Consider the following 24,507-nt stretch of genomic DNA (forward strand, 5'->3'; position numbering starts at 1 on the left):
GTGGTTTGTGGGCAGTAGAGGTGGTAGGTGGATGGATGGACTGGATGATCTTAGAGGTCCTTTCCAACCTTAATGATTCCATGAAAAGCAAATTTTAGGAGGAAGCATCCCACAGGGGGTGGTTTACAGGAGAATTTCTGTGTCTGCCTCAGCCCCTGTGCTGCAGGGAGAGCCTTCTATAGGGAGCGACCATATACCTTTACTCATCTTCTCTAGGCATCCCTTCCTGGTGCTGCTGGAGACAGGACAAGAGTTTGGGCTGCAATAACCCCCGCAATGACAAGTTAGCTTAGAGTCAACAAAAACAAACAAAAGAAATCCATACTTTACAGCTGATAGTGGTAACCGAGCATCTCTGCAACATCTGTTTGTCAGGGAGCCAGCTCCTAGAATAGCAGCACCTCTTTCACATGGATGTTTTACACGGGCGCATGCTGGAACCGAGCAGCTTCCTGCAACCAGGAGACAACAATAAGTGGACTAGCAGGTTCCAGGGCTCTCCTCTCAGTCTCCAAAGCATGAAGGAAAAATAGAAAGTTGGTCAGTGCTCAGCTGTAAGCCAGCCCACGGAGCACTTCTTACAGAAAAAATAAAATAAAATAACATCCCTGCCATCAGCAATTTTGAAAAATGTAATATTTTCCGAATTCTCCTTCAACGCAGAAGAGGTGAACATCTGGCTGAATTACTTAGTCAAGCAGTTTTCAGAGCAAGTTTTATGTCAGCTCATAAAGAGGCAGAACAAATACTGTCTCTTGGCGTCTCTCTTTCGAGTAGATTTTAATATGCTGTTTGGATCCATCTTTATCCATCCTTTTAGTCCCATGATAATTATGGGATGGTGTCATCTTTTTTAGTGTTGCCAACAATTCGAAGGAAACTATTCCACTTTGTCTTTGCTACATTACCTTTGTAGATGCCATCCCGTCTGAGATCATAGAATCATTAAGGTTGGAAAAGACCTCTAAGATCATCCAGCCCATTCATCCACCACTATGGCCCACTAAACTGTATCCCTCAGTACCACATCTACCTTTTCTTTGGAGGGTGCCCCCTCCACCACTCCCTGGCTGCCTGTGTCAATAAGGTGGTTCCCCTATGATAAATCATTAAACATTTCTGCTCATTTTCCCAATAATTGGAGTCAGGCTCTTCTTCTGGGAACCAAAGTCTTCCAAGGAAGGAAGGCTGTAAGGGAACATTGGCCATTTGAGACTGTGTTATCGCTCAGGGTTTTTGAATATGAGATTTACAAAATCAATTAGGAGCTTGTTCATGGATCTACATGAGGATGTGATTAAGCCAGTGCTGTGGGATATTGAAAAGACCACAGTTATTACTGTAAGGTGTAGAGATCCGCCTGCACAGTGGAAAATCAGGGAGCACAGAGGGTGGTTTTTTCCCTAAGCATTACAAATCCAAAAGATCATGAGGTTAGTGAGTTCATCTGATGTGCACTGACTAAGGCACTGGGCAGAACTTTTGGAAATGTAGAGCTTATCCTACCCAGTTTTAGCTGTGGGCATCTGACCTCAGCTGCTGGAATCTGGGAAGCTCCAAGTTATTTCTCTTCTGCATTTTGGCTTCCTTCCTGATAAAGACTTTTACATAGGTGAAAAAGGAGCAGGATAGCAATGAAAGCCTTTATCCCCTCTTTTGGATGCAGTTATGTGCTTGTGCAGGAACCTCTGTGCATCTCACTTAGAAAAGATTTTCCCTGTTGCTCAAGTGTTGCTGGAGGAATGCAGCAGTTAGGTTCAAGGCACCTGGGAGCAGGCAGCTCTCAGTGAACGGATTTTTTAAATAATGTGTTTTGATGGAAAAAGTCTACGGAGGAAAAAAAAAAAAAAAAGAAAGAAAAGCAAAAGAGGAAAAAATGCTTTGCTCAACTTGGAGCCATTTAAAGAAGCAAAAATTACCTTGCGTTTTGCATCAGCCGATGACATCCCATCATCCCTGGGGATGTGCCCCACCTGCCCAGGGCGGCCGTGGTGTGCAGGAGTCTGGAGCTGAGTGCCTGGACCTGGGGCTGGAAAATCCACACCCGTGTCCTGCATGAGGTCTGCTTGATTCAGATTCTTTTGCGTAAGCATCAAGAATTTGGCTCTACCTTTGTGGGTTTTTAGGGAGAGGAGAGGTTGGATCGTGCTTTTTTTTTGCTTTTTTTTTTTCCTTTTTCAGCAGCACTGTTTGAGGCAGTGCTAAAAAGGCAGTTGGGTCGGTGTTGCAAACAGTAGCAGCGTGCTCTGAGCAGGGAAACATCCTTATGTCTCCACAGAGCAGCTACCGAGCAAATAGCACTCAGAGCGTGAAGCGTTTCTGCCCAGTGGAGACGCACCGCAGTCTGTCTCTGGGACAGAACCTAAAAATACACGCAGAAATTGGAAGCTGGTGTCTAGCTCCCAGTTTGAGCAGTGAACTTATTTCCTTAGGGCTGAATCCTGGTGTCTTTGAAGTCTGTGGCAGGGGTCCCACTGGAGTTTGCGAGAGCCAGGCTTTGGCCTTTACCATTTCATGGGCTCTGGAAATGATCCAGTTTGAAGACATGGCTGCGATTCCTCCCCTCGGTGCACAGACTCTACCTTTGCTGTGCTGATGGACAAAACCTGGAGAGCAATAGTGCAGAGAAACAGTGGGGGATTGAGGATTTCTCCCTAGTGTGGGAGAAGGACCGTTCTTAAGCCTGAGCTGTGCGCTACGTTATCCCCTCTGCATGGAGCGGGGAAATTTCCATCCCCTTGCTCATCTGACACGTCTTCTCCAGGATAGTCTCTGCTAGAAAATGAGTTCAGCTGCCTTGTAAAAGGGAGGTGGGAATAAAGCCATTCTCAGACAAAATAAATATTGATTGACTAGTTCTTATGTACAGAAATAGCCATTGTTTTTGCCAAAGTCAAAGAACAGAGGTTTTCTCGCTATTCTCCTCCTTTCCTGGCCAGAGACATTACAGGCCTCAAACTGGCTTCAGTCTACATCCCCTCTGGCCAAAACTGAGGATCTCTTTCTAATGCTGGTTCTCCAAATATTGAGAATTGTGCTGAATGTTTAACAGTTGAGGGTGAAGGCGGCCAAGTTCCAAAGCCCCTCTAGAAAAGCAGCTGGCTTTTTTCTTTGGACAACCTTTCATTTGCCTTTTATTTTCCTATGGGAAAGCTGTGATCCCATGGTGTTAACTGATGTGCATCCATGAGTGGCACTGCTGCATTTCCGATCATTTTGTTCTTACCTTGGGAGATCAGGATTCAGATTAGGCAGCCCAGCAAGAAACTTGCCCAGGCTTTTTTCCCCACTTAAGGATGGAGTTAAATGGTCATCGAGTAACGGGCATTGCATTTGGGCAGGGAAGAGGGAAGGAAAAACAGTTGTTCTATTTTCTTTTCAACAGTAGTAACATCATGTTCGTCACTCTAGCCTTACATTTATGTGTCTTTACCATGCAGTTAACATCCCTTATTAGACTAAAAGTTGGAGTTGGAATAAGAGAACAGGCTTTTGAGCCCTTTTTTCAGGTCTGGGCACATTTATCTTTGCAGTTCTTCTCACATAGTCCTGAGCATCTTCCCCAGTGAAGTAGTTCAGCTGAAGTTGCAGCCAGCTGGCTCCAGGCTGTGTTGCTGTTGCCTGCTAATCTGCTTTGGACTCCATGCTGTGTGACTTCTGTTAGACTTCAGGGCCAGAAACCAGAGGACTCTGCTTGCACGTCCTCTACAGGCTTCTCCCAGAGCCAGTGAACAGAGATGGATGCTGTGGACAGCGAGCATCCTGTCTTCTCTTGAGCAATGCACCCAGCAAATCCCACCTGTTCAATGGCAGTCACAGCTAGTTTTTCAGCTTTCCACAATCCAAGCCTGATCCCTCCAACTTACTGAAATAATGTAAGGCTGTAAGATGATCCGCTGGGAAAAAAGCACTGCTGTTGAGAACCTGAAGAAGTTCAGTGAAATGTAGGTGCAGTTTTTTCATGCTGGGAGGCACCTTTGCTTCCCAAAACTCTCCAGAGTCTCTAAGATCAAAAGCTGCTGCTTACTGATCTGTAGAAAGACAGATAGAAGGCTTTTGCTCCCTTTGACAGCTCTGTTCCTTGCCTTCTGGGGGTATAACATTTTGCAATGCTTGCTCAGCCTGTTGTTCAAATTCCTTTCCAGCTGTGTGGTCAGTGCTCAGAACTGCATCTCAGAGAAGTGGAATATTGGTGCTTGGTGGGAAATTGCCTTGCCGTGAGCTCAGCTCCCTCCAGAACATCTGGAGCTGGTCTCTGGTGGGACAGGACAGCTAGGCAGATCAGCCATGGAGCTGATGCGTTTTGGCAATTGCCGATGACTGAGTTGAGCGTGCACTTGCTTTTCACTCTGTGTGCAGGAGAAAGAACTGTCTGTGCTCAGCTTTGATTACACGGATATGCCTTTGCCAGAGGATGGCAGAGGTTTCTTCTAACCCGTTGCACTTTTGCATGGACTGGTTTGATAGCCATCTTACACGGATCCAGCCCTTGGGTTCCTCACCAACTCACATTTTCTTGTCGCTTCCCTTTCAGATGTGGATGTTCTTCAGAGGCTGGGCCTGGGAGGGAGAAGGCCGTCGAGCGGACTGTCCTTATCACATGCCATTCCTCAAGGGGTCATTCCTCTCAAATCAGGGGTTATCTTTACTCAGCGAGCACGCGTCGAAGCGCCCATCAGCACCATCTTCCCTGCAGGCTCCAGCACTGACCTGCTCCTAGTGTTGAGCCTGTGCTCCCACCGCATCAACAACGCTTTCCTCTTTGCAGTCAAGAGCAAAAAGAAAAAACTGCAGCTGGGGGTTCAGTTTGTGCCTGGGAAGATAATAGTGTACGTGGGCCACAAGCGCTCTGTATATTTTGATTACAATGTTCACGATGGCCAGTGGCACAATATGGCCATCAATATCCGTGGCCAGACAGTCACTTTATTTACTTCTTGTGGGAAGCACAGAGTACATGCGGATTTGCATTCTAAAAAGGATGAGGCATTGGATCCACATGGGTCTTTCCTCTTTGGGAAGATGAACCATCACTCCGTGCAGTTTGAAGGAGCCATCTGCCAGTTCGATATTTATCCTTCCGCCAAGGCAGCTCATCATTACTGTAAATACCTGAAAAAACATTGCAGGCAAGCAGACACTTACCGGCCAAACCTTCCCCCGCTCATCCCCATCTTGCCCAGGGATCCCAGTGCCTCCCCAGGTACTCCACAGCATATGGAGCCCTCGCTTCAGGGTCTGAAAAACTTGACCACTGCCACCCCATCCTTGGCGTTCGGCAGGGTCACCGCACCCCTCAAGACTCGGGGTTCAGGTGCTACAACTGCCTTGGTCTCACCGCAGCCGCCACTTCCAAGACAGACAACCAAAGCCACGAAGGTTGCAGTGGCCCCATCTCCCTCTCCATCGAGTCCTGGGACACAGCCGCCCGCCCGTTCGCTGTCTCGGGGGACGGTGACGACCCTCAGGGTGTCTCAGCCAACTTCCAACACGCACACGGAGAAAACTCCCCTGCCTGGTGCCAAAAACACCCTGCCAGCAAGCCCAAGCCCTGCCACGACCAGCAGGAAAGAGACCAAGCAAGAGACCAAAAAGATCAACCAAAAATCAACCAGCAAGTCCTCTGAAGCACCCAGTACTGTAAAGCCTACCAGGAGGAGGACTGACAACACAACCAGCAGCGTCCACTTTGTCACCCTGAAGCAAACCCCACAGACCCCAACCGCCGGGCCCCTTCCAAAGAAGCACGTGTCACCCCCCACCAGGAAAGGGGATCCTGGCAATGTCCCTCTGGTGTACACCAAGCCACCCCTAGGGGCTGCCCGTCCTGTCTCCAGAGCCCAGGCTCAGGCCTTCAACCTCACCACCCCAGCTGCAACCGATGGCTATCAGATCTTCGACCCCCTTGGGCCCACTCCGTTTCCATTTTTACTGGGATACCCAGGAGTGAAAGGAGACAGAGGACCTCAGGTAAGCTTGAGCACTTCGTGACTCTTTGCAGGTCCAGCTCAGTTGGGTTGGCATTTCCAGAAAAGCAAATACCGAGATTGATTCAGGATTTAAAACAAACAAACAAACAAAAAACCTTTCTCTATTTGCATTGTGTAATGGCTTTTTGTTTGTTTTGTTTTTCATTTATTCCTTAAAACACCCAAAGAGTTTCCTCTATAAATTTAACTACAGCATTCCACGTGCTCTCAGGGTGTGTGTGTCTTGGCCATGGCGAGCATACACACATTTTGTAATACTAAAAGCAGTCAGGCCACACTAATTATCTGCTAACATGTTTTTTTTAATGTAAGAATGCAAACAGAATCTTTAATCTGGCCAACGTTCAGGAGGATTTGGTGTTCCAACCCAAGCCTTTTGCTGTAATATGTATGTGAGAGAGGGGCTGTACATGTATAAGTTTCTCCCAGACGGAGATTTTGGTTGCCAAGTTCCAGCCTAGAGCAAATTTTTACAGCTGACTTCTTAAAATAGTGAAAGAAGGGTATACAATGGAAAATTTGAGACAAGCTCCAGGAACACAATCAACAGCACTTGTGACTGCAGATGTGCTGCGCATTGTTGCAACCCCTAAAATGCAAGGGCTGTGTTTTGGTGAGCCCTCAGTATCTTGCTCATCTTCACGTCCTGCCTCTCACTTTTCAAAGCAGTATGTTGGTTCTCTCTGGTAGTTTTGGGGGAGTTACTGAGGGGTGTGCTTTGTTCCGAGGTTCCCAGCTGTGGGAGAGGTGAAGGATGCCTGGCTGCACAGGCACATCCCTGCTGTAGTCATTGTGTTTGGAGATGTTTTGTAAAATCCCTGAGTAGGCAGAATGAGCTTCCGCAGATTTATCTGTGGGCAGTGTTTCACGGAGTAAAATTTCAGGCATAAATCCAAGAACAGAAGTTCAGCAATTGTGAACTCTTAAAACACTCCTTACCTGCAATGGCTACATCTGTGTGGCCCGTGTTGAGCCCAGAGAAGTCTTAGACTGAACTGTGCTGAGGGTGACCAGGCTCCAAGTCCCCACATCCCCCTGCAATTTAAAGAGCGAATTATTGAACTGGAGTGGAAAATCCCTCTCAGCTTGTGAATCATAGCAAAGAAACTGATTCAGGCTGTGAGGACTGAGGGAAGAGATGGCGACGTTTTTCCATCTGGTCCGAGAACTGCAGTCTTGAATTGAGGGAAAGGAGAACATCTTGAGGCTCTGCCTGGCCCCGCGCTCTCCAACTGCTGGAAACAAAGTCAGCACTTAGGGAGGAAAGGTTATGGCTGGAGCTGGCTGCTGTGACTCATCGGGGATCTCTGTACAATGGTTCCTTGAATGTCTCTGACGTGGGAACAGAAAAGAGAGAAAAGAACGGAATGGGGCTGACACACTGAGAAATGCAGCAGTCCGACAGCCAGACAAGTGTGTTCAGAGAGAGTGCTGATAAATGCTCTGTGCTTGAGTAATGGCCTGGCAGCATCCTGGTGCTCAGGCAGATGCTCTGGTGAGGTGAGGGCAGTTCTCTGGGCTGGTCACGGTGCTGCATGAGATGGCTGGGATGTGATGCGTGGAGCACAAAGCAGGGAGGACAGGAGGGTTTGCTCCTTTGCCTGGCTGTGTTGCCTGACACAAGGTCTCTTCAAGATCCAATATCCCATAATGGGCAGAGAAGGATGTATAGAAAATCAAGGGGGAGCACCACGGCTAAGATGTATGTATAGAGACATTCTTGGGCTCTCCATCTTACCAAGAGAGGAGAAAGGACCATCCTTCATCCTGATCATCCCAAAATTAGGATGTGACTGACAGCTGGAGACGAGGCAGTGATGACTCAGGCGCTGTGGTCTCTGTGCTTTTTCTGAGCGGTACCAAAATAATTGTGGTGTAACCTCAGCCATGCAGAGGGGCCTCTTCCCCACAGCTGAGGGAAGCGTCTGCATGGTTAGAGGAGTGCAATCAGGAGGCTAAAGGGATGCACGTACCTCAAACCGAAAGACAGCACCGCCTGCGGGTTCATCTGTCCTAGAAGACCACCACGGTGCTGCACAACAGGAAGCGCTGACACTGTCTCACATGCAGAGCATTAATGCTTCAGGAATGTTGGGTTTACTGCGAGGGAGGATAATATGCTCTTAAAAAAGAAAAATTGCTTGGGAACCATTAATAACCACAAGCATTTGGGATCTCTGCTATGAATTTCTTCTGGAGAGGAGGGGAAATAGCATAAAGAGCCCCCAAGTGCCATGCTAGGCCAGTACCTGGGCACTACTTGGGGCTGGCCAGCATCCTGCATGACCCCAGCACATGGCTGAGAGCAGCTAGGGCAGCCACAACAGGAAAATAATGTTTGATGTTGAGTTTGGGGGCCAGCATCTCAAGCCCTCTCAAGGATAGATGTTTGGAGTCTTTCAATGGATGGGGAAGTGTTGCTTGCTGGGGAGGGTGCAGGAACTGAGCTTTGCTGCAGGGCATAGAGTGCTGCAGTCCTTCACTTTCCCCATCAGCAGAGATGTGCTCTGTGCATGTGGCAGAATTGTAGCAAGGCCTTGCTGTTGCACAGCTGGGTTGCAGAGTGCCCCAGGCGAGCGCACTTATCATCCAGCCCTGCACACAGCAGCACCATCATCCAGTTTCTGTCTGAGTCGCTGGGTCCGAATGCTGGTGGCAGCAGCCCAGACAGAGGCGTGGCAAGGCTTTGGCAGGCAGCATCATTGCAAAGGCAGATGTTTCTGAGCCCATCCCAAGTCTAGACTGCTCCAGCTGCCATCTTCCACACGAGCGGTTTGTTTTGGAGTGCGGCTCCTTTCACAGGGAAGTGATCCTTGCCAATGAAATCAGCGTTCAGGAGAGAGAGAGGTGAATGGGAACACCGATCAGATATGAAGGGCCCATTTCCAGTCCTCCTTGTAGCAGAAAAGGCTCCTCCAGCTGACAGTCTATGATAAATTAAGAACACACAGTGCGTTTGAATGTCTCCTAATGAATGAGTCATGTTTTCTCTTGAAAGGAAGAAACAGCATGCTTTGTATAATACATGGGAAAAGTTTGAGCTTCACTCATGCCGTTGGATCAGAGTTTTTTGCTAATTTAACCAGAATTATCCTCAAAGGGAAAAAATCTTGTAGGCAAATGACTAAGCATCAGAGAGCTCTATTTGCATAAGATGAAGTTAATTTTGAAAAGTAGTTCAGAGTGTAATTGAGACAGATGTGCAGCACGGGATGCAGCGGTGTATCCCATAAATGCACATGTAGGTGTTTCATCAACCTCTAGGAACAGAAAGTGGGTGATGGAGTATGGGATCCCTTTATTTCTCCATGCCCCTTTAGGCTTCCTTGCAGGGTTGCTCAAGACTGACTTTCTCATGCACAGACTGCTCCCGCCATGTCTGTGGAAAAGCTGTTTTCATCAAACTGCCATACTAATATTTGGCTGTGTATAATGCTGCCACACAATTTGGAATCCAGCTGTGGACAAAACTTCTCTGCAATAGTTGTTGTACAAACCCAGAGTACACATCTGTCTCTCTTCCAGAAATCATGTTAGAGGAGTGGCTTTCTGCCAACATCTTGGTTTGTGCCAGAATTTCAAGGGTTTGGGTCTTCTCTCCTCCTCTGCACAGTGCTGGCAAGGGTAGAGAGATGCAGAGGGGCTGGTGTACCCTTTGGGATGAGTTCTTCTCATCTTCCATTCTCCTGCGCAGGGAGAATCTAATGCTGGTGCTGCCCCTCAAGTTGTTCAGTCCCTCCGTGCCACTGCTCTCTGGATGCACAATACTAAATAATGGATTTGTGGCAGAGAGCTGGTGGAAGGAATGCACCTTGTCTTCCTCCAGGAGGAAAGCAGGGCAGGTTCTCTGTCTGCAGGGGTAAAAAACATCCCTGTTCATGGTGCTAGCATAGGAAAAAGCTTTTGAGGCATTTTCTGAAGTCACTTTTAAGGTGGCTTTCACCATGTGCATTTGAGAGGGAAAAACATTCTGTCTTTCATCTCCTGTTTGCATACAGCAGCATGCCCTCCTGTGACGTGCAGCCAGTTACGGGATGTTCAAGGGGCAGAGTGTGGGGGACACAAGTACAGTGGGGAGACCTTAAATCACAGGCATGTCCATTAGTATGCACTAGAATGTGGCTGAATCATGTCCTGGGCAGCCATCAGCTATTTGCTGCTAGGCTGAGTCCCTGCCCCTGGGGGAGCAATTACAGAAATAGTTTGCAACCTGAGCGATATGAATCCGAAACCATTCAAAAGGAAGAGAATCATTTCCCACACCGCCAGCACCGATTCCTGAACCGATTACAATTCACTTGAAACCTTCCCCAAACAGGTTCAGCCTTGCTCAGGTTCTGAGATCTGAAGGCAGCTCTGCTCCCAGGGGTGTTGCTGCGGGCAGGGGAAGCTGTGGGGGGGGCCATGAATGTGGGAAAGGTGGAAGGATGAGCTGAGCTGATCTCAGCAGCAAGAGGAAGCGGTGAGATTTCGCTTGTCCTCAGGGTCCGATGTATTTCACTTTCAGACAACCTAGCTTAATTTTCCATGTGCAACTTGAAGCTCCAAAAGCTACAGAAAGCATCCTTTTTGCGCCGGCAAGTTTCCCAGCAGCAGCTTAGAATAAATCCTGTAATCATTTGGTGGGATCAGTCATCATCGCTAACACTACCGTGGGAAACCCAGAAGGGTTAAACTTTCATGTGGCTGCCATGAGCTGATCACGGAGCTGTTTGGGCTGGTTCACAGCTCTGCTGTTTGGCTCGAGAAGAGAGAGGATCTGCTTTTGCCATGTTATTCCTTGATCTCTGAGTTTGCTTGGTGTGATAACGGAGTGTGTGTGTGTTCTCCACCGTCAGTTTGCAGTGAGGAGCAGGACAGAAGCCAGAGACAAGAGGCAAAGTGCTGGAGGAGGCTGTCAGCTCTGCCGGTCCCACAGGGCGTCCATGCAAGGAGAGGGCAGAAGTGATATCTTCCTCCAGCTGCCAGGAAGAGGAAACCTTCCTGCCCCTAGGAGCACTTCCCACTGCTCACAATGGGTTTCCCCAGGGATGCTCGAAGGGTTACAGCGGAAAGGTCCGCCCAGGCTCTGCGTGGTTTAACTCTTCCCTGCATCCCTGTGAGCAGGGTGAGGGGGGAGATGCTCCGAGGAGTGTAGGGACACTACAGGCATTAGAATCGTAGAATCATTGAGGTTGAAAAAGATCTATAAGATCATCCCGTACAGCCATCCACCTGCCACCAACGCTGCCCATACACCACATCCCTCAGTACCACACCTGCCCTTTCCTGAAGCACCTCCATGGGCAGCACCTCCACCTCTCCCTGGGCAGCCTGTGCCACTGCCCCTCTGCTCTTTCTGAGGAGAAATTCCTCGTAATACCCAACCTGCAGGCAGGCTCTAGAGGCGTGCTGCGCTGATGGATGTCTCTTTCTTCTCACGTCTCAGAGCTTTACGTTTGAAGTGGGACAGCATCCATCGTCTGTAAGTAGCTGGGCCCTGCTCCAGCCTTATTCTTCTCTGGCTGCCTCTGCGGATGTGCATTTTTCTCCGTGTGTATTTCAGCGCTGCTCTCTCCAGTTGTCTGACGTGGGCCTCTTGTCTGAAAGCCGGAGCTGGATGACACAGAGCTTGTGCATGGGGCACGAGGCAGAAGAGGGATGAGTCACTGGGAAGGCACGGTGCACGTCCCATCCAACCCAGCTCACAAAGAACCATGTGAGGAGCGGGAGCGTGGCCTCGTGTCATGTTTCACAGCAACTACACGTGTTCATCCAGCTACCTCTGTCATCTCCACCATGCTGTGTTTATTTATTTGTGGACGGGCCCTTGCCCTATGCATGCTGACCACCATGTTGTGATGCCTTTTGGCTGCTTGGATGGAGCCCTGGGCCTGGTGTGCTGGCTGGCAAAAACAGCTCACGGCAGGGGATGTGGTTGGAACTGGATGATCTTTAAGGTCCTTCCCAACCCAAGCTGTTCTGTGATTCTATAGTTCTGCAATACTTATCCCGCAGTCACTTCATCCCTCTTGTTTTCATGAAAGCAAAAAAAAGGTTGAAGGAGAGGCAGCAAATTAAACCAAAGTGGTAGGGATTCCTGAATTACATACTGTTTTTCTGTGTGCCTTTCCCTAACTCCATATCCCCACTCCAGTGCAGGTATTAACTCTCTCCTTTGTTTTTGTCAGCTCCAGTTTATTCTGAACAGTGCACATTTTTGGAGAACGTTTTTACTCATGTGGCCAAGTGCAATTGCAGCTGCTTAGCAGGAAGGTGGAGGAGGTCACCTCCTGTCTGGTACTTGAGAAACGTGGCTCTCAGGCAGTTGCATCTTCTCCTTTACATCTTCTTTTTGGGGTACGGGGGAATGGTTTTTGATGGAGAAGAGGTTAAGGACTTGAATTAATCTTTTGTAAGCTCCATTAAAACTCAGCTGTATCAGTTGCGTTGGGTGCATGTTTTGATAGTTATCTTCCTAACTAAAAGGGCACGAGGATTTTTTTAAAATAAAAGTTTGGATTCTAGAGAGCAATTACTTAAGACTTAGAAAAAAAGAAAAGAAAGAACAACTGTCTGTCGGCACAGCTGTATAATTGTGTTATGCACGGGAGCCTGGGCTGGCACAATGGCAGAATAAAATGACGTGTGTATTGCTAAAATGAGGGTCAGCTGTATCAGCTGTGAGTGTTGCTGATACAAGGACTGGTAGCACCGTGTTGGCCAGCAGCAAGCAGCTTGCAGAGGGCTCAGATCAATTGATCCAGGCTGAAGAGAGTGGAAATCCCCAGGACAGGGAGCAGTGTTGGGTAGGAGCAGTGAACAGTGCAGCAGCAGAAGTGCAGCACTGTGCATCTCAGTGTGGAGAATTACCAATTCTGTGCTGTGTAGACTCTTACACCTTTAAAGCAACCATTTCCTAGTTACCTGTACTGCTGACAGAAGTAGCTTCAGAAAGAAATGCTCTGATTCTTTTGATGTCCTATCAAATTAGTAGCATAGAGGGACCGGCCCTGGGCTTTGCTTAATCTCCCCCCAGGCTTTTTCCCACAGGGACAAGGTTTGGATGGATGTCTCTTATCAGAATGAGGTTCAGGCAAGTTTTCTCTGTCTGAAATCTTGGTATACAGTAATGTATAGCGTGCCTTGCTTGCTGTGGTGCCAACACGTGGCTGGTGGTGGGTGCTGGCACGTAGCAGGGAGCTCTGAAGCTGGAGGCAATTGTATTACTGCTGTGATAGAGCACTGGTCTGGGAAATGGAGTGTGAAGCACTGCTGTGCTCACAGGAACGTGGTCCATGGTGGAAAGATGTGAACACTCTGCTCTCTGCAAACAGATGCTTCTGCAGATGTTGTTGTGCACAGCTTGCAGGCTTTTACAGCAATAGCAGAAGTTGAAGGGGAGTTCTGGGCACTTTGTTATAATTTGCCTGTGTTGCTGGTTTATCCAAATGGGTCTCCTTGAAACACTCAGGAGAATCATCCTGAGTTTATTTTCTAGAGCAATCCGTAACGTTTACTTTTATTTTCCTAGGGTCCACCAGGTCTGCCGGGCTTACCAGGACCACCAGGCAAGAGGGGTTCTCGAGTAAGTGCTTTAAGAACTTCTATTTCTCTCCATCTGTACCTATTGCCACCTGACCTTCTGCTCCAAGGGCTACTGTGTGGTCCTGTGGCTGGGCAGTGATTGCTTTCAGACCTACCAGTGGGGTCTGCCCTTCCTCCTTTCTCTCCTTCCCTGTTACAGATTCCAGGAAGGCAACTTTTGTTGATCTGCAGCCTCTCCAAACTATGATTTTACAGCAGCAAAGGCTGGGGGAGATTTTAAAATGGCTGTCAGAAGGATGAGTTCTGCCTGCCTCATTTTGTTTCCAGTAGGCAGCATGCCCTACTCCTACAGTTAAGCACTGGCACCATTTTCATGGTTGCAAGGTGCTGTCCCACAAGGTACAGTTATGGAGCCTGGGTCCTGAGCCCTGAGCTGATGTGGGTTGGGAATCAGCTGATATAGGAGTACAAGGCTGTACTTCTGGAATACTTGGATCCGTGATCCAGGCAGCATCCTGGCCTGGCAGCAGAGGGAGATTTGCTCAGACCTATTTGGCTAAAAGTCAATCCTGTGTAAAGTCTTTAAGGAACAGCCATGAGGCTGAGCGAGAAGGCTGTGTGCTCATGGGGACACTTGTTATGGTCCTGGGGGGTAAATGAACTTTCTTTCTGTCATAGTAACAGGACCCACTGCAGCATGGGATGGATATCAGTAGACTTGAATACAGATTTGGGCCCCAAGGCATCAGAGAGCTTTAGGCTGCTGTGTTTTATGGACAAGATAATGTGTTCCACATCAGAGATGTTCTTTGGTGAAATACAACTGGCTATGCAGCTGCGATGCCTTCTGTGTGCCAGTACCTAAGCAGAAACCACATCAGCACATTGCCTGGACTTTGTCTTTATCAGCAGGTCCCCGTGAAGGCTGCAGGGCTGTTCTTACCCCAGCCCCAACCCCACGCTGCTGTTTGGTGTTACTTCTTGCAGTCCTGTGGTGTGCAAACCAGGCTCCACGTCTGGAGGCCCAGCTGTGTGAATGACCAACTTTTACCTCTACCTCCGAATTCCACTATCTGCCAAAACTGCAGTTTTCCTAGGAGAAAAAAAAAACGTTGTGGAAAACCATGTCACAACTTGGCATTGCTCCCCATCCTATATTTAAGACAATCCCTTGAAAGACAATAAGCAACAGAGGATCTCTGAGTTCAGCCCCTGCCAGAGGTGCTGAGAATCAGCTCAGGGAAGAGTTCCCAGTTAGGAAGTGCTCACACAGCTGAGCCTGGCTTGGCTCAGGCTGCTGCATAGAGGCTGTGCTAATTTTGGGAGGGGGCAAGAGGGTCACCCTGTAAATGTCTGGCCTGGAGCACTGAAGACAGTACTGCTCTGTGCGTGAGTTGTTTTGACTTTGCAGCGTGTTTTTAGTATTTTTTTTTTCTTGTGGTTCTTCAGGGTTTAAGGACTTAGCTGCAAGGAAGAGGACCTGCCAGAAACGAAGATAGGCTTAGGGGAATTCTTGCATCTTTTGCTTTTGTTGTGAATGAGTCACATCAAAATAAATGTGCAGCATGGCTGAGGATATGTTCTACCTCTGCTTCACTTGATCCTCCAGTAAAGCAGACTTGTTCTTGTACCATCCTGAGGGTAACCCATGGGGTGCCCCATAAGGTGTCCCCCAAGCATGGACTGCTGAGGGGAGGTGAGCATTGCATGCAGCTTTGCAGTGCTGGATGCTGGAGGAAAAGAAGGGTTTCTTCTTGTCACCAGTGCAGTTTATGGCTGACATGATTGTCCTTGTTGTAGCTTGCATAATTCCTACGTTATTAATGCTTGAACAATAACTTGGTTTATTTTTTAGCTGCAGCATTTGACTCATGACCTTCTGTAGCTGTGAAGCCCATGAAGTGGCTGTCTTGCTGATGTAGCACAGTATTTCCACTCCTTTGAATTCTGTATTCCCTCTGTTTTATTTCCCTTTCTCCCCCCATGTTGGTCAGAGTTAAATGAAAGCTCAGATCAGCTTTTGCTTTGAGGGTGAGATTGTGGTCAGAGATGGTTTGTAAGGAAAGCTGACTGCTCCCATGAGTCTGTCTCCTTGTTTCCAGCAGATAAATATCTCTAGCCTCGCCTTACAGCCAGAAAGTTGCTCTTCTATGTAAGCAATTGCCCCCGATTTGCAGTAACAAATGCCAGTCTGTAAAGGTTTGAAAAAGGGTGTGGGACACAGTGCTCAAATGCAATGCAGAGTAGAAGCCAGATGGATTCTAAGGTTTTCTAAAAAATGACATTTCCTTGATTTTTAAGTTTACCCCTATTCTAGGAGAGTGAAGTGAATGCTACACCCAGTCGCTCTGCATCAGATACACATGGAGACAGAATATTCGCATGCCCTTCTCTGCAGCCATAAGGAACACAGGGATTTACCAAATAAAAGTTGGGTATTTCTCACTGTCGTGTAAGGGATCCCGTGCTTCCTAATATCCAACCTGAACACACCCCCAGGTCTGCTCAAACTCAATATTCCCATTTAACACAGGTGAGCAAACTCAGGTGCTGGGGACACGTTTTCCCCAAGGAGTGTGTTTTACCCCTGGCCACCCAACAGGCCGGAGGCAGAGTTTGGAGTGAAGCCACAAAGCCTGACACGCTGCCATTGCTCTTGTTTGACCTGTCAGATGGCTGCAGGAGAAATGTGCATTTCTCATGTGCTTCAGGATGCTCTTACCATGCTCCTGTGAACCTTGAAAGATTGCAAGGTCCCGGTGTGACACATCCCTGTGACATTTGGTCTGTGCTTGCAGAAAGTCTCCCTTGCCTTCAAAATGCACTGCTTCCCCCTGAAAGAAGCAAGGAGTCAGCCAGCTGCTCGGGTTCCCCGTACCCTCATTCCTCGAGGAAGACTTTCCCATTTCTGAAAAGGAGTGCTTAAAGAAACAGTCTGTTTGGTTTCACCTCAAATATTTCGCTCGTTTTTCAGCAAGCCAAAGGTCAGAGAGGGATCTGTAGGTCAGAGAAAAGGGAAAGCCCAAGGCGTAATGAGTCCTGAATGAGCAGCCGTTCCTCTGACTGAAGCTTTCTCACATTTAGCAGGAGTTCTGAGGATATCTCCCCCCTTGTGAATGCTGAGGCAGTGAAGGCAGCTGTGCACAGTTACACTTTTGTTAATTTGGGGGGGCTGTGAAGCAGTGTGCATAAAAGCACTTCTGTCAGCCGGGTCCCATCTCCAGGCACGTCACCCAGAGCTGCACGGCGCAGTGCCGCTCCCAAGTGGCTGCCATTCATGTGGATTACATTCCAGGGAGATGACAAAGCTGTCACCTTTGGGAAGCCCTTATCACTTGGAGAACACATTCAGGGATTGTTCTGGCTGCTCTGTTGCTGAGCCTTGGGCTGCTGCTTTCTGGGATAACATTTTCTGTGGCATTTCTGGTGTGAGGTTTGGATCATTTCAGATGCAAGTTAGCTTGTCTCTAGACTGGGTTGGTTCAGCTATGAGAAGAGGGACAAAAAGAATGAGAAGAGAGGCACAATTGCACATAGTAAAATGTGCTGTGGGATTTTTTGATTGACTGATCTCAAAGTTGTCCCATCCTGAGTACAGAAGAGAGAAACAAAACTGATGTATTAGAATTACAGAATCATTTGAGCTGGAAGGGACCCTTAAAGGTCGTCTGGTCCACCTCTCTGCAAACAGTAGGGACACCCACAGCTCCATCAGGTGCTCAGAGCTTCGTCCAGCCTGGCTACCTTCAAAGATGACTGTAAATGATGATAAACATTCTTAGGAGAATCATGATTTCTAGACATGAGTGAGAAAATGAACTAAATCCGAGATAACGTGATAAAAATATAATGATTAACTGTAGAACTATGAAGCAAGTAATTCTTGAATTGCTTCTTCATGGAGAGGAAGCACAGACTGGAGATGGATAGTTCTGCTGGGTGCAATAGGAGAAGCGGAATGAAGGTCAAAGTGGGTTTAATAGAACAAGTGTGTGTATCTAGGGTGCGTGATGAGTCATTGGGGTTTGCAGATAGATAAGTGGATTCATGTGGGAGCCTCACTTACACGATGCTGTACTGCTAACAGCTCCCAAGGCGGTGCTGTCCCACACCTTCTGTCCCCCAGCCCAACTCAATGTACCACACTGCATCTTCCTCGTCTGCCAAGAATGTGGGTGGAAGCGTAGATTCACGACTAACCGTGTTGGAACACATCGAGATCAGTTATTTTTACCATTTTTAGGACTACTGCCAGGCTACGCCCTTTTCTCTCCGCAGTTAAGAGAGCAGTTTAAAATGTCTAGCACAATCCCCAGACATGGTTACAGCAGCCACTGGTGTGCCAGACTGGACTTCCCACTGTCAACTTCATCAGCAGGATGTGGCTGCTTTTCACCAGCGTGAGACCACATCGGTCTCTGGGAGCAGGATGGGTTTCTGTTCTTCCTTTGCTCGGATTACACACCACGAGTCTCACTCAATTCAGCGGTAAATCCTCTGTCTTGTATGTCAAGAGCCCGTGTTTTCTCATAATCACATGTTTTAGCACTGGGTAATGGGACCAGATTCTTTCTCTGCTCTTCTCCCCTTTACCAGCCCACTTTTGGTTAAAGCCTTATGATTGTGTTGTGCTTTGGTTTAGGTCTGGAAGAGTCTGCACCAAATTTGGCTGGAGGCACAACGAGTCTCCTAACCAGGAGCTCTTGGTGGGCAGCCCAGCTCCCTACATTCCAGCTTTCCTCCTGGAAACTCTCCCTGTCAGCTAGGAGTCACCAAACCGTGCCGTTCCTTCCAGCCTAACTCTTTTAAGCCTGCCCCAGGCAATGGCAAAGCACAGATTTCAGCTAACTGCACTGACGTGGGCTATGAGCCAAGCTGCCCTACTCCAAATTTGAATAACAGCTGAATTCCCTCCTCAAATCTAACAGCAGTCAGAATTTATGAACTCTGCTCAGTGCTACCCAGATTATTGCTTATGCATAAGTGCTTTTTAGGAACCCATCTTTTATAGAGACTTTACTGCTCTGGTTTCTGCCACTTGTATTGATTTTCATCCTTATTTAGGACCTGGAAGAATCGAGTTCAAGTGCTTTTGCTACTGCAGGCTTGTACATGAAGCCTCCATCCCACCCAATGCGACCAACAGACAGTGCCATACTTTAGTGGGAAAATGAATTTATTGGAGACCACTTGGTTATAGCACCTGTATGGGTTTTCAAATTACCATTTGATACTCCTTCAGTTTTGTTGAAAATTCACAGCCAGGCTTAAAGGTACGGGGGAATTTCAGGCTGAAAAGTTGGGAGGGAATTAAGAAAGGGACAATGAAAGTATTTGGGTAAACGATGTCATTTGGAAAGCTGAGCCTCAGCCTTCTGATGGAACAGCTTGTGGAGAGCAGAGCTGCACAGGTTGTGAAACAGCACTGAGCACTCGTCAGCTGTCTGTGCCACAAGATACAATAGCTAGACAAAAAAAGCCATTATTTCCTACTAGAGTGTAGTAAAAATAAAACTGAATAAACATCAGCTCGCTGGTACTCTTCCAAAAGAGGTCAAGAGCTCTGCACTTGGGTGCCAGTTGCATGTTTAATGGCAGTGATCGTCCTTGGACATCAGACCCTGGAGACCTTGGCCCCACATCCTCTGAAGTGCCCACTGGGAAGAGTTGAGCTTACTGAGAAAGTGCATGAGCGGCTTTTTGTCCCCCAGCCCATCCTCCTCCTAACTGGAGGGACATTACTGGGCTCCTGACGGTGGTGTGAAGCTCACACACAGTCTTGGCAGAACAGAAGCCCTTGGAATTAAGTCTTCAGGTTATTTCATCTCTCAGGAACGTGTTCAAGAGGACTTAGAATTATTACTACTTCTGCCTGAAAGGTTAACAGAACTTTCGTGCTATATACAATCCTGGGATAAACTATCCTTGGCCGTTTGTTCCAGATAACTCCTTAAATAGCCGTTGGAAAGTATGTAAAGTGCTTTCAAAATGTGATGTAAAAGGAGATGCTGGTGCATGTGTCTAAGGTAGATGCCCTAACGGTGTCATTGCCTTGTAAGAGCTATGCAGAAACACCGATCTAAATGGTATTTATTTTTAAATTGGGTCTCGCCTCCACTCCGCCTGTTTTACCGTCCTGCCATCCATTCTTTCTCCCTCTAAAGACAAAAATCTCTTTTCCTTGTAGGGGAAAAGAGTTCATCTTAAATAAATAATGCACAATTTAAAATTTCCCTTTAGTAACTGCTTCCATCCTCTTTCATTTTTACCCAACAAAGCATCCCCACCCCCACCCACTTGCACTGCCCTTTGCTCACCTCCTGCCCTGTCTGGGGCTCCTTGCACAGCTTCCCCTCCCCTGACCCCAAGGTATTTCTGTGCCTGGATGGGGGGATATTTAGTGTCACTGAACCATCTCATGGTCATTGTGGATGTTGCATTGACAGATAAGTGCTGCCTTCCCCAAGGGTGGGCAGGAGCTGGTGCTGATGAATATTACTGACCCCTCTTGACTTCATTTTGTGTTTGTTGTGTTTTTTAGGGTCCTCCGGGTCCCCACGGAAACCCTGGTTCACCTGGACCCCCAGGCCTGAAAGTAAGTGTGCACTGATGGGCACGAGGAACTTTACCTTTGTGTTTCTGATAGGTCCCAGTGGGGCTCTCAGCAGAACAAAGAGTAGCTGAAGGCATTTATCCCTTCCCCTCTGCTTGGACACAGTCAAAGCCTTCTCCTGTGCTTACAGGAGACCCTGCTGTGCACCTCGATTCTCAGCTCTCTCTAATTTCAAATGCTTCCTAATTAGGATCCTGCCTGAGCTATGCCTGCGGCAGGGAGCAAGCTGCTGTGCAGGGACGAGGGCAGTGGAACCACTCATCCCACCACATCCTGATTTCTTCACTCTATTTCTCACGGATTTCACAGCATCCATCAGCAGCAGGGGCTTAGCAGCACCCACTTCTCCTCTCGCTTCCTCCTCCCTCACCTCCCCTTCCCTCTGCAGAGCTTCTGGGCAGCTGGAACTCTTCCCCATCAGATCCCATGGCTGCCTCCTACATGTCCTCATCTCTCCCATGAGGTCTCCTCTGGGGCCGAAAAGTCATTGAGATTTGAAGGGCAGTGCTTAGCAGAGGTTTGCACAAGCAAGCTGTAGGTGCAAGCGAGAATCCTTTCTTTTTATGATCTCATCAGTAGGCAGGGATATTATGAGCACTATTGATGCTCTGGGAAAAAGATTGTGGAAACTTGGCCCGCTGCCGTTACGCGATTAAAAATTAGGCACTGGAGACCTGCTGGTGAACAGCAGCTGTTTTAAATTCTGCAGTGTAGCTGCATGGCCTGAAAAGTGAGGCTGTAAAAGTTCTATATCTTCAGTGCTCAGCATTTATTCTCCACTGGTGACTTCCAGATCACACTTGCTGAGTTTTACAAGTCAAATCAAAGTCCTTTTTACCTAACTTCTAGTCGTGCAAATTCAGCCTGATCCAATCTGTGCAGCCAAAATGCTTTTCTGTGCTATGGGTGTTTTTTTTTTTAAACGTTAGCCCAATTTCAGAAATCATCACATGGCCATAAAGCTGTATTCAGCTGGCTTCTTGTTAGAAATAAAACATTTCTATACGTATTTTTCTCCCATCCTGGCTGGCTGCTTAAAAGCCTCTGGTGGATGAATTGCTGTAGCAGTCTGCAGCAGAAATGTGGGGCCACTGGTCTGCACTATGCCACTTAATTTTGCCCTGACACTGTTTGCAGGATTAGGCTGTTCTCCATGATGCTGTGTCACATGAAGCACTGGGCTTGCAATGGGAGTGGAGAGCTGCAGCTCTGGTGTAACAGAACCAGCTGTAACTCCACTTCTATCAATGAGAGCCTTCTAAGATGTTATTGCAAGACCTTTGCATATGAAGTATTTTTTGTAAGGTTCCCAGAGCTTTGATTTCCCTCCTTCCCTTTATTCATTGCTATACCAGTCTCAGAAGCTGGAGTTCACAGAAAATCAAGGTATTTCATGCCCTTACATTTTAAATGCCCTTCACCAGGGTCCACAAATCTGCACCTGGGACCTGCTATCCTCCTAGCATGCCCAGCCCATGGCCAAAGCCTGGCCTATGCCTGTAGAAAGGGCAACCCCAAGCAGAACCACTGCTGGGTGCCTGCAAGTGGGCTCCGTCTGCCCTCAGCATCCCTTAACCACGTGGAAAAAACAAGCAGCTCAAAAAGGAAGCTGAACTTTCCCAGATAGATAGAGCTTGGAAACAATGACTAACAGCAAGTATTGTCACTGAGGAAGTAACCCAGGGGCGTAATTTTTATCAGCTGAATTAACAGAGCACTCATGAGGTCAGACAGTGCATGAGTACAGTGGAGGTGATCCCACACTGAGGATGCCCAGCAGCATCAGGACTGGGACCCGTCAGCAGGCTGTGTTTTCCAGAGGCATCACAGCAACTGGGTTTGTACCTCTCATACAGAAGCCTTTGGCCCCAGATGTTAGTGTGTTTTGCTTAGCTGCTCCAGAGGAATCTTCCTCGTTACTGCGGTAGGCAAAGTTGAATTTTCCTGTTAGCGGATGGTTTGGCTGTAGTGCCATTGATGCTTGAAATACTATTAGTGGGATTGCGAAGCGGAGGTGTTTAAATTTCACAGCTGTCGGCTTCTCCCAGATACGGATAAAAACAGAAGAAAGCATTTTCCTTTCCAAGGAAATGTGCTCCGTCGGTTGGGATGGGAAGGCTTGTAGGCAGGGGCTGATGGATGAGGTTAGGGTAAATGTCACCGTGTGGCTGCTGCACAGGAGGAGCTGGGCATTCCTCAGCCTCAGCCCTCAACATCAGCCATCTGTCTCTCTGGCCCCGATGCACTCTTGTTATTTAATCTTAGGAAAGTGTGATCCCACTGTGGCTGAGCTCCCTACCAGTGTGAGGATCAGAGCAGTGTAAAGCATAGAACACAAGGCACAGACAGCTAACATGATCTGGACCTCACCAGGGAGCGATGTGAGAGACATCTCACCGAGCCCTTGGGAAGGCTGGTGGAGGTGGTGGATGTCTACCTGCAGCATTACAGTAATTTTGCTGAAGCGATTAGCTGTGATCTCAAGCACCCACAGACAGCTCAGGGTGGGAGACTTGCCTGAAAACAGCTGCATGCAGAGCAAGATTGTCTGCATGACTTCATGTAGTGCTTGGAAACCAGGCAGCCTTCATTCAGAAACTCTACAGATTCATCTGCCTTGAGTTGGCAGCGCTCCCTACAGTCCATAGCCAAGCCGTCTCACTCCCCAAGCCTTACAGCTTGTGGTGGATGGTGGGAGAAGAGGAGGGGGGGTGCAAGGTGTGTCAGATGCAGTGATGCTGCATGGAGAAGCTGCTCAGCTGGCCGTAGCTAGACCTTCATGTTGCTAATGAGAAACACCAATTAGCAGATAATAATATTCTTCTGTAAAGTCCAAGTCCTTCAAGTCCTTCCAAGCACTTCCCTTGGCAACCAATACTTATCTCTTCCAAAAGAATCTGGCATACTGCAAATCTCATCCCCTTTTTCCTGCTTCTATCTCTTTTCCCACCTTTCCACCTTTTAAGTCTTTAACCTGGGATTTTCCAAGGACTCTCCTGGAATTAGCTGTTGACAAGCTGCTGAAATCCTATCAGAAGATCAGCCTTTGGTTGTACTTTCTCTTGTCACGGCTGTTAAACAGGAAAATAATGCATACTGCCACTTAAGATAAAGTGTGCCTCTTCCTCTGCCAGCCTGAACGCCTCCCAATTGCTCTGGCTGCTGATGGTGTCTAATTAGTGTAACTTTCTCTCCAGTTTCATCTGTTCCCCACAGTTACAGAAAACAACAGCAGCTAGGAAGTTGTTAAGGATGGTTTATCCACAATAATAGCTTGGTAATTATTTTTGTGATGGTAGTTGTAGGCAAGGAAGAAATCACAGCTGTCTGATCTAATAAGTATCAAAAGTCCTGACATCGCCTTCTTCCAGACATCCTTTTTTAGTCAATTTAATACTGTCAAATACTATTTAAAACTCAGCGCTTTAGCAGCAGTATTAACTTGTCAAAACCAGCCCTGGCAAAACAGAGCTATTCCTGAGGGCTTTAATGCATTTGAGCTATGGGAAGAAGACACAGGTGAAACCAAATGGTGGGTCTAAGCTGGGGGCTTGATGAAAGCAAGACCACATCTATGAGTCGGGTCTGTGGGTGACGTCATTAATTTAAGTTTCTCATTTCAGGGTCAGAAAGGTGATCCTGGGCTGTCGCCTGGAAAAGCTCGCAGAGGACCAAAGGTGAGGTGGCACTGAGGTCACGTTGTGCTTCAAGCCCTGTGCCTACACGTGGAGGGGGTCCATGCTGCAGCCATGGGCAGCACAGCTGCTCGTGTAGGCTTGGGACTCTGGATTCAGCACTAAAGCGGGTTAGCTGAGTTAAGGGCCATGTGCTCTGCCAATTCTTTCCAATGAGTGACAAGCCCCATTTTTGCAGTTTCACAGCTGAGTGAATTTTACAGAGGCCATAAGGCCTCAGAGAGGTCTAGAATGAATAGAAAGGCAATCAGGGCTTCACAGTATCTACCTCAATTAGTTCTTTCCGTGGTGGCTGCACAATACTTCGTAATTCACATCCAGGACGAGAGGCCTGGTTTTCTTCCTCTCATCATAAGCCTTGCTATAAATGCACCGTTAATAGAAAGCATCAGCCATGAAGAGCTCAGACCCTCCGTTTGAAACCAGATGCCTCAGTGCCCTGTGGGGCTGTGAGCTCAGGGTGACACTCAACAACGTTGAGATGGCTGAGTCTGAAACGACACGTTTAACTTAACAGCACGAGGTGCCTTTGGAAACCTCTGGGGCTGTATCACGATGGCATCACATGGAAACCATTCACCCTCACAATCTGGAACTGTTTTCTTGCAAGCATGCTCATTGCAAGAAGGGGAGAGATCCAGATTGCTTTTAGCTCATGTTAACAAGGCTTTGTTCCTGTTAG

The 24,507-nt window shown here is 47.8% G+C and overlaps 1 protein-coding gene across 1 annotated transcript in view; it reads left to right on the top strand.

Annotated features, from left to right (window-relative positions):
- Window positions 1-24,507, top strand: part of COL27A1 (collagen type XXVII alpha 1 chain) — a 126,098-nt gene that overhangs the window by 7,498 nt on the left and 94,093 nt on the right. Inside the window, exons 3-6 of the mRNA XM_042830756.1 lie at window positions 4,535-5,970; window positions 13,504-13,557; window positions 20,059-20,112; window positions 23,754-23,807. Of these exons, the coding sequence (XP_042686690.1) occupies window positions 4,535-5,970; window positions 13,504-13,557; window positions 20,059-20,112; window positions 23,754-23,807 (1,598 nt within the window). The remainder of the gene's footprint in view (window positions 1-4,534; window positions 5,971-13,503; window positions 13,558-20,058; window positions 20,113-23,753; window positions 23,808-24,507) is intronic.

Source organism: Centrocercus urophasianus, unplaced genomic scaffold (assembly GCF_019232065.1).
Source record: "Centrocercus urophasianus isolate 14NV4802_14NV808 unplaced genomic scaffold, USGS_Curo_1.0 seq_34, whole genome shotgun sequence".
NCBI classification, from domain to species: Eukaryota; Metazoa; Chordata; class Aves; order Galliformes; family Phasianidae; genus Centrocercus; species Centrocercus urophasianus.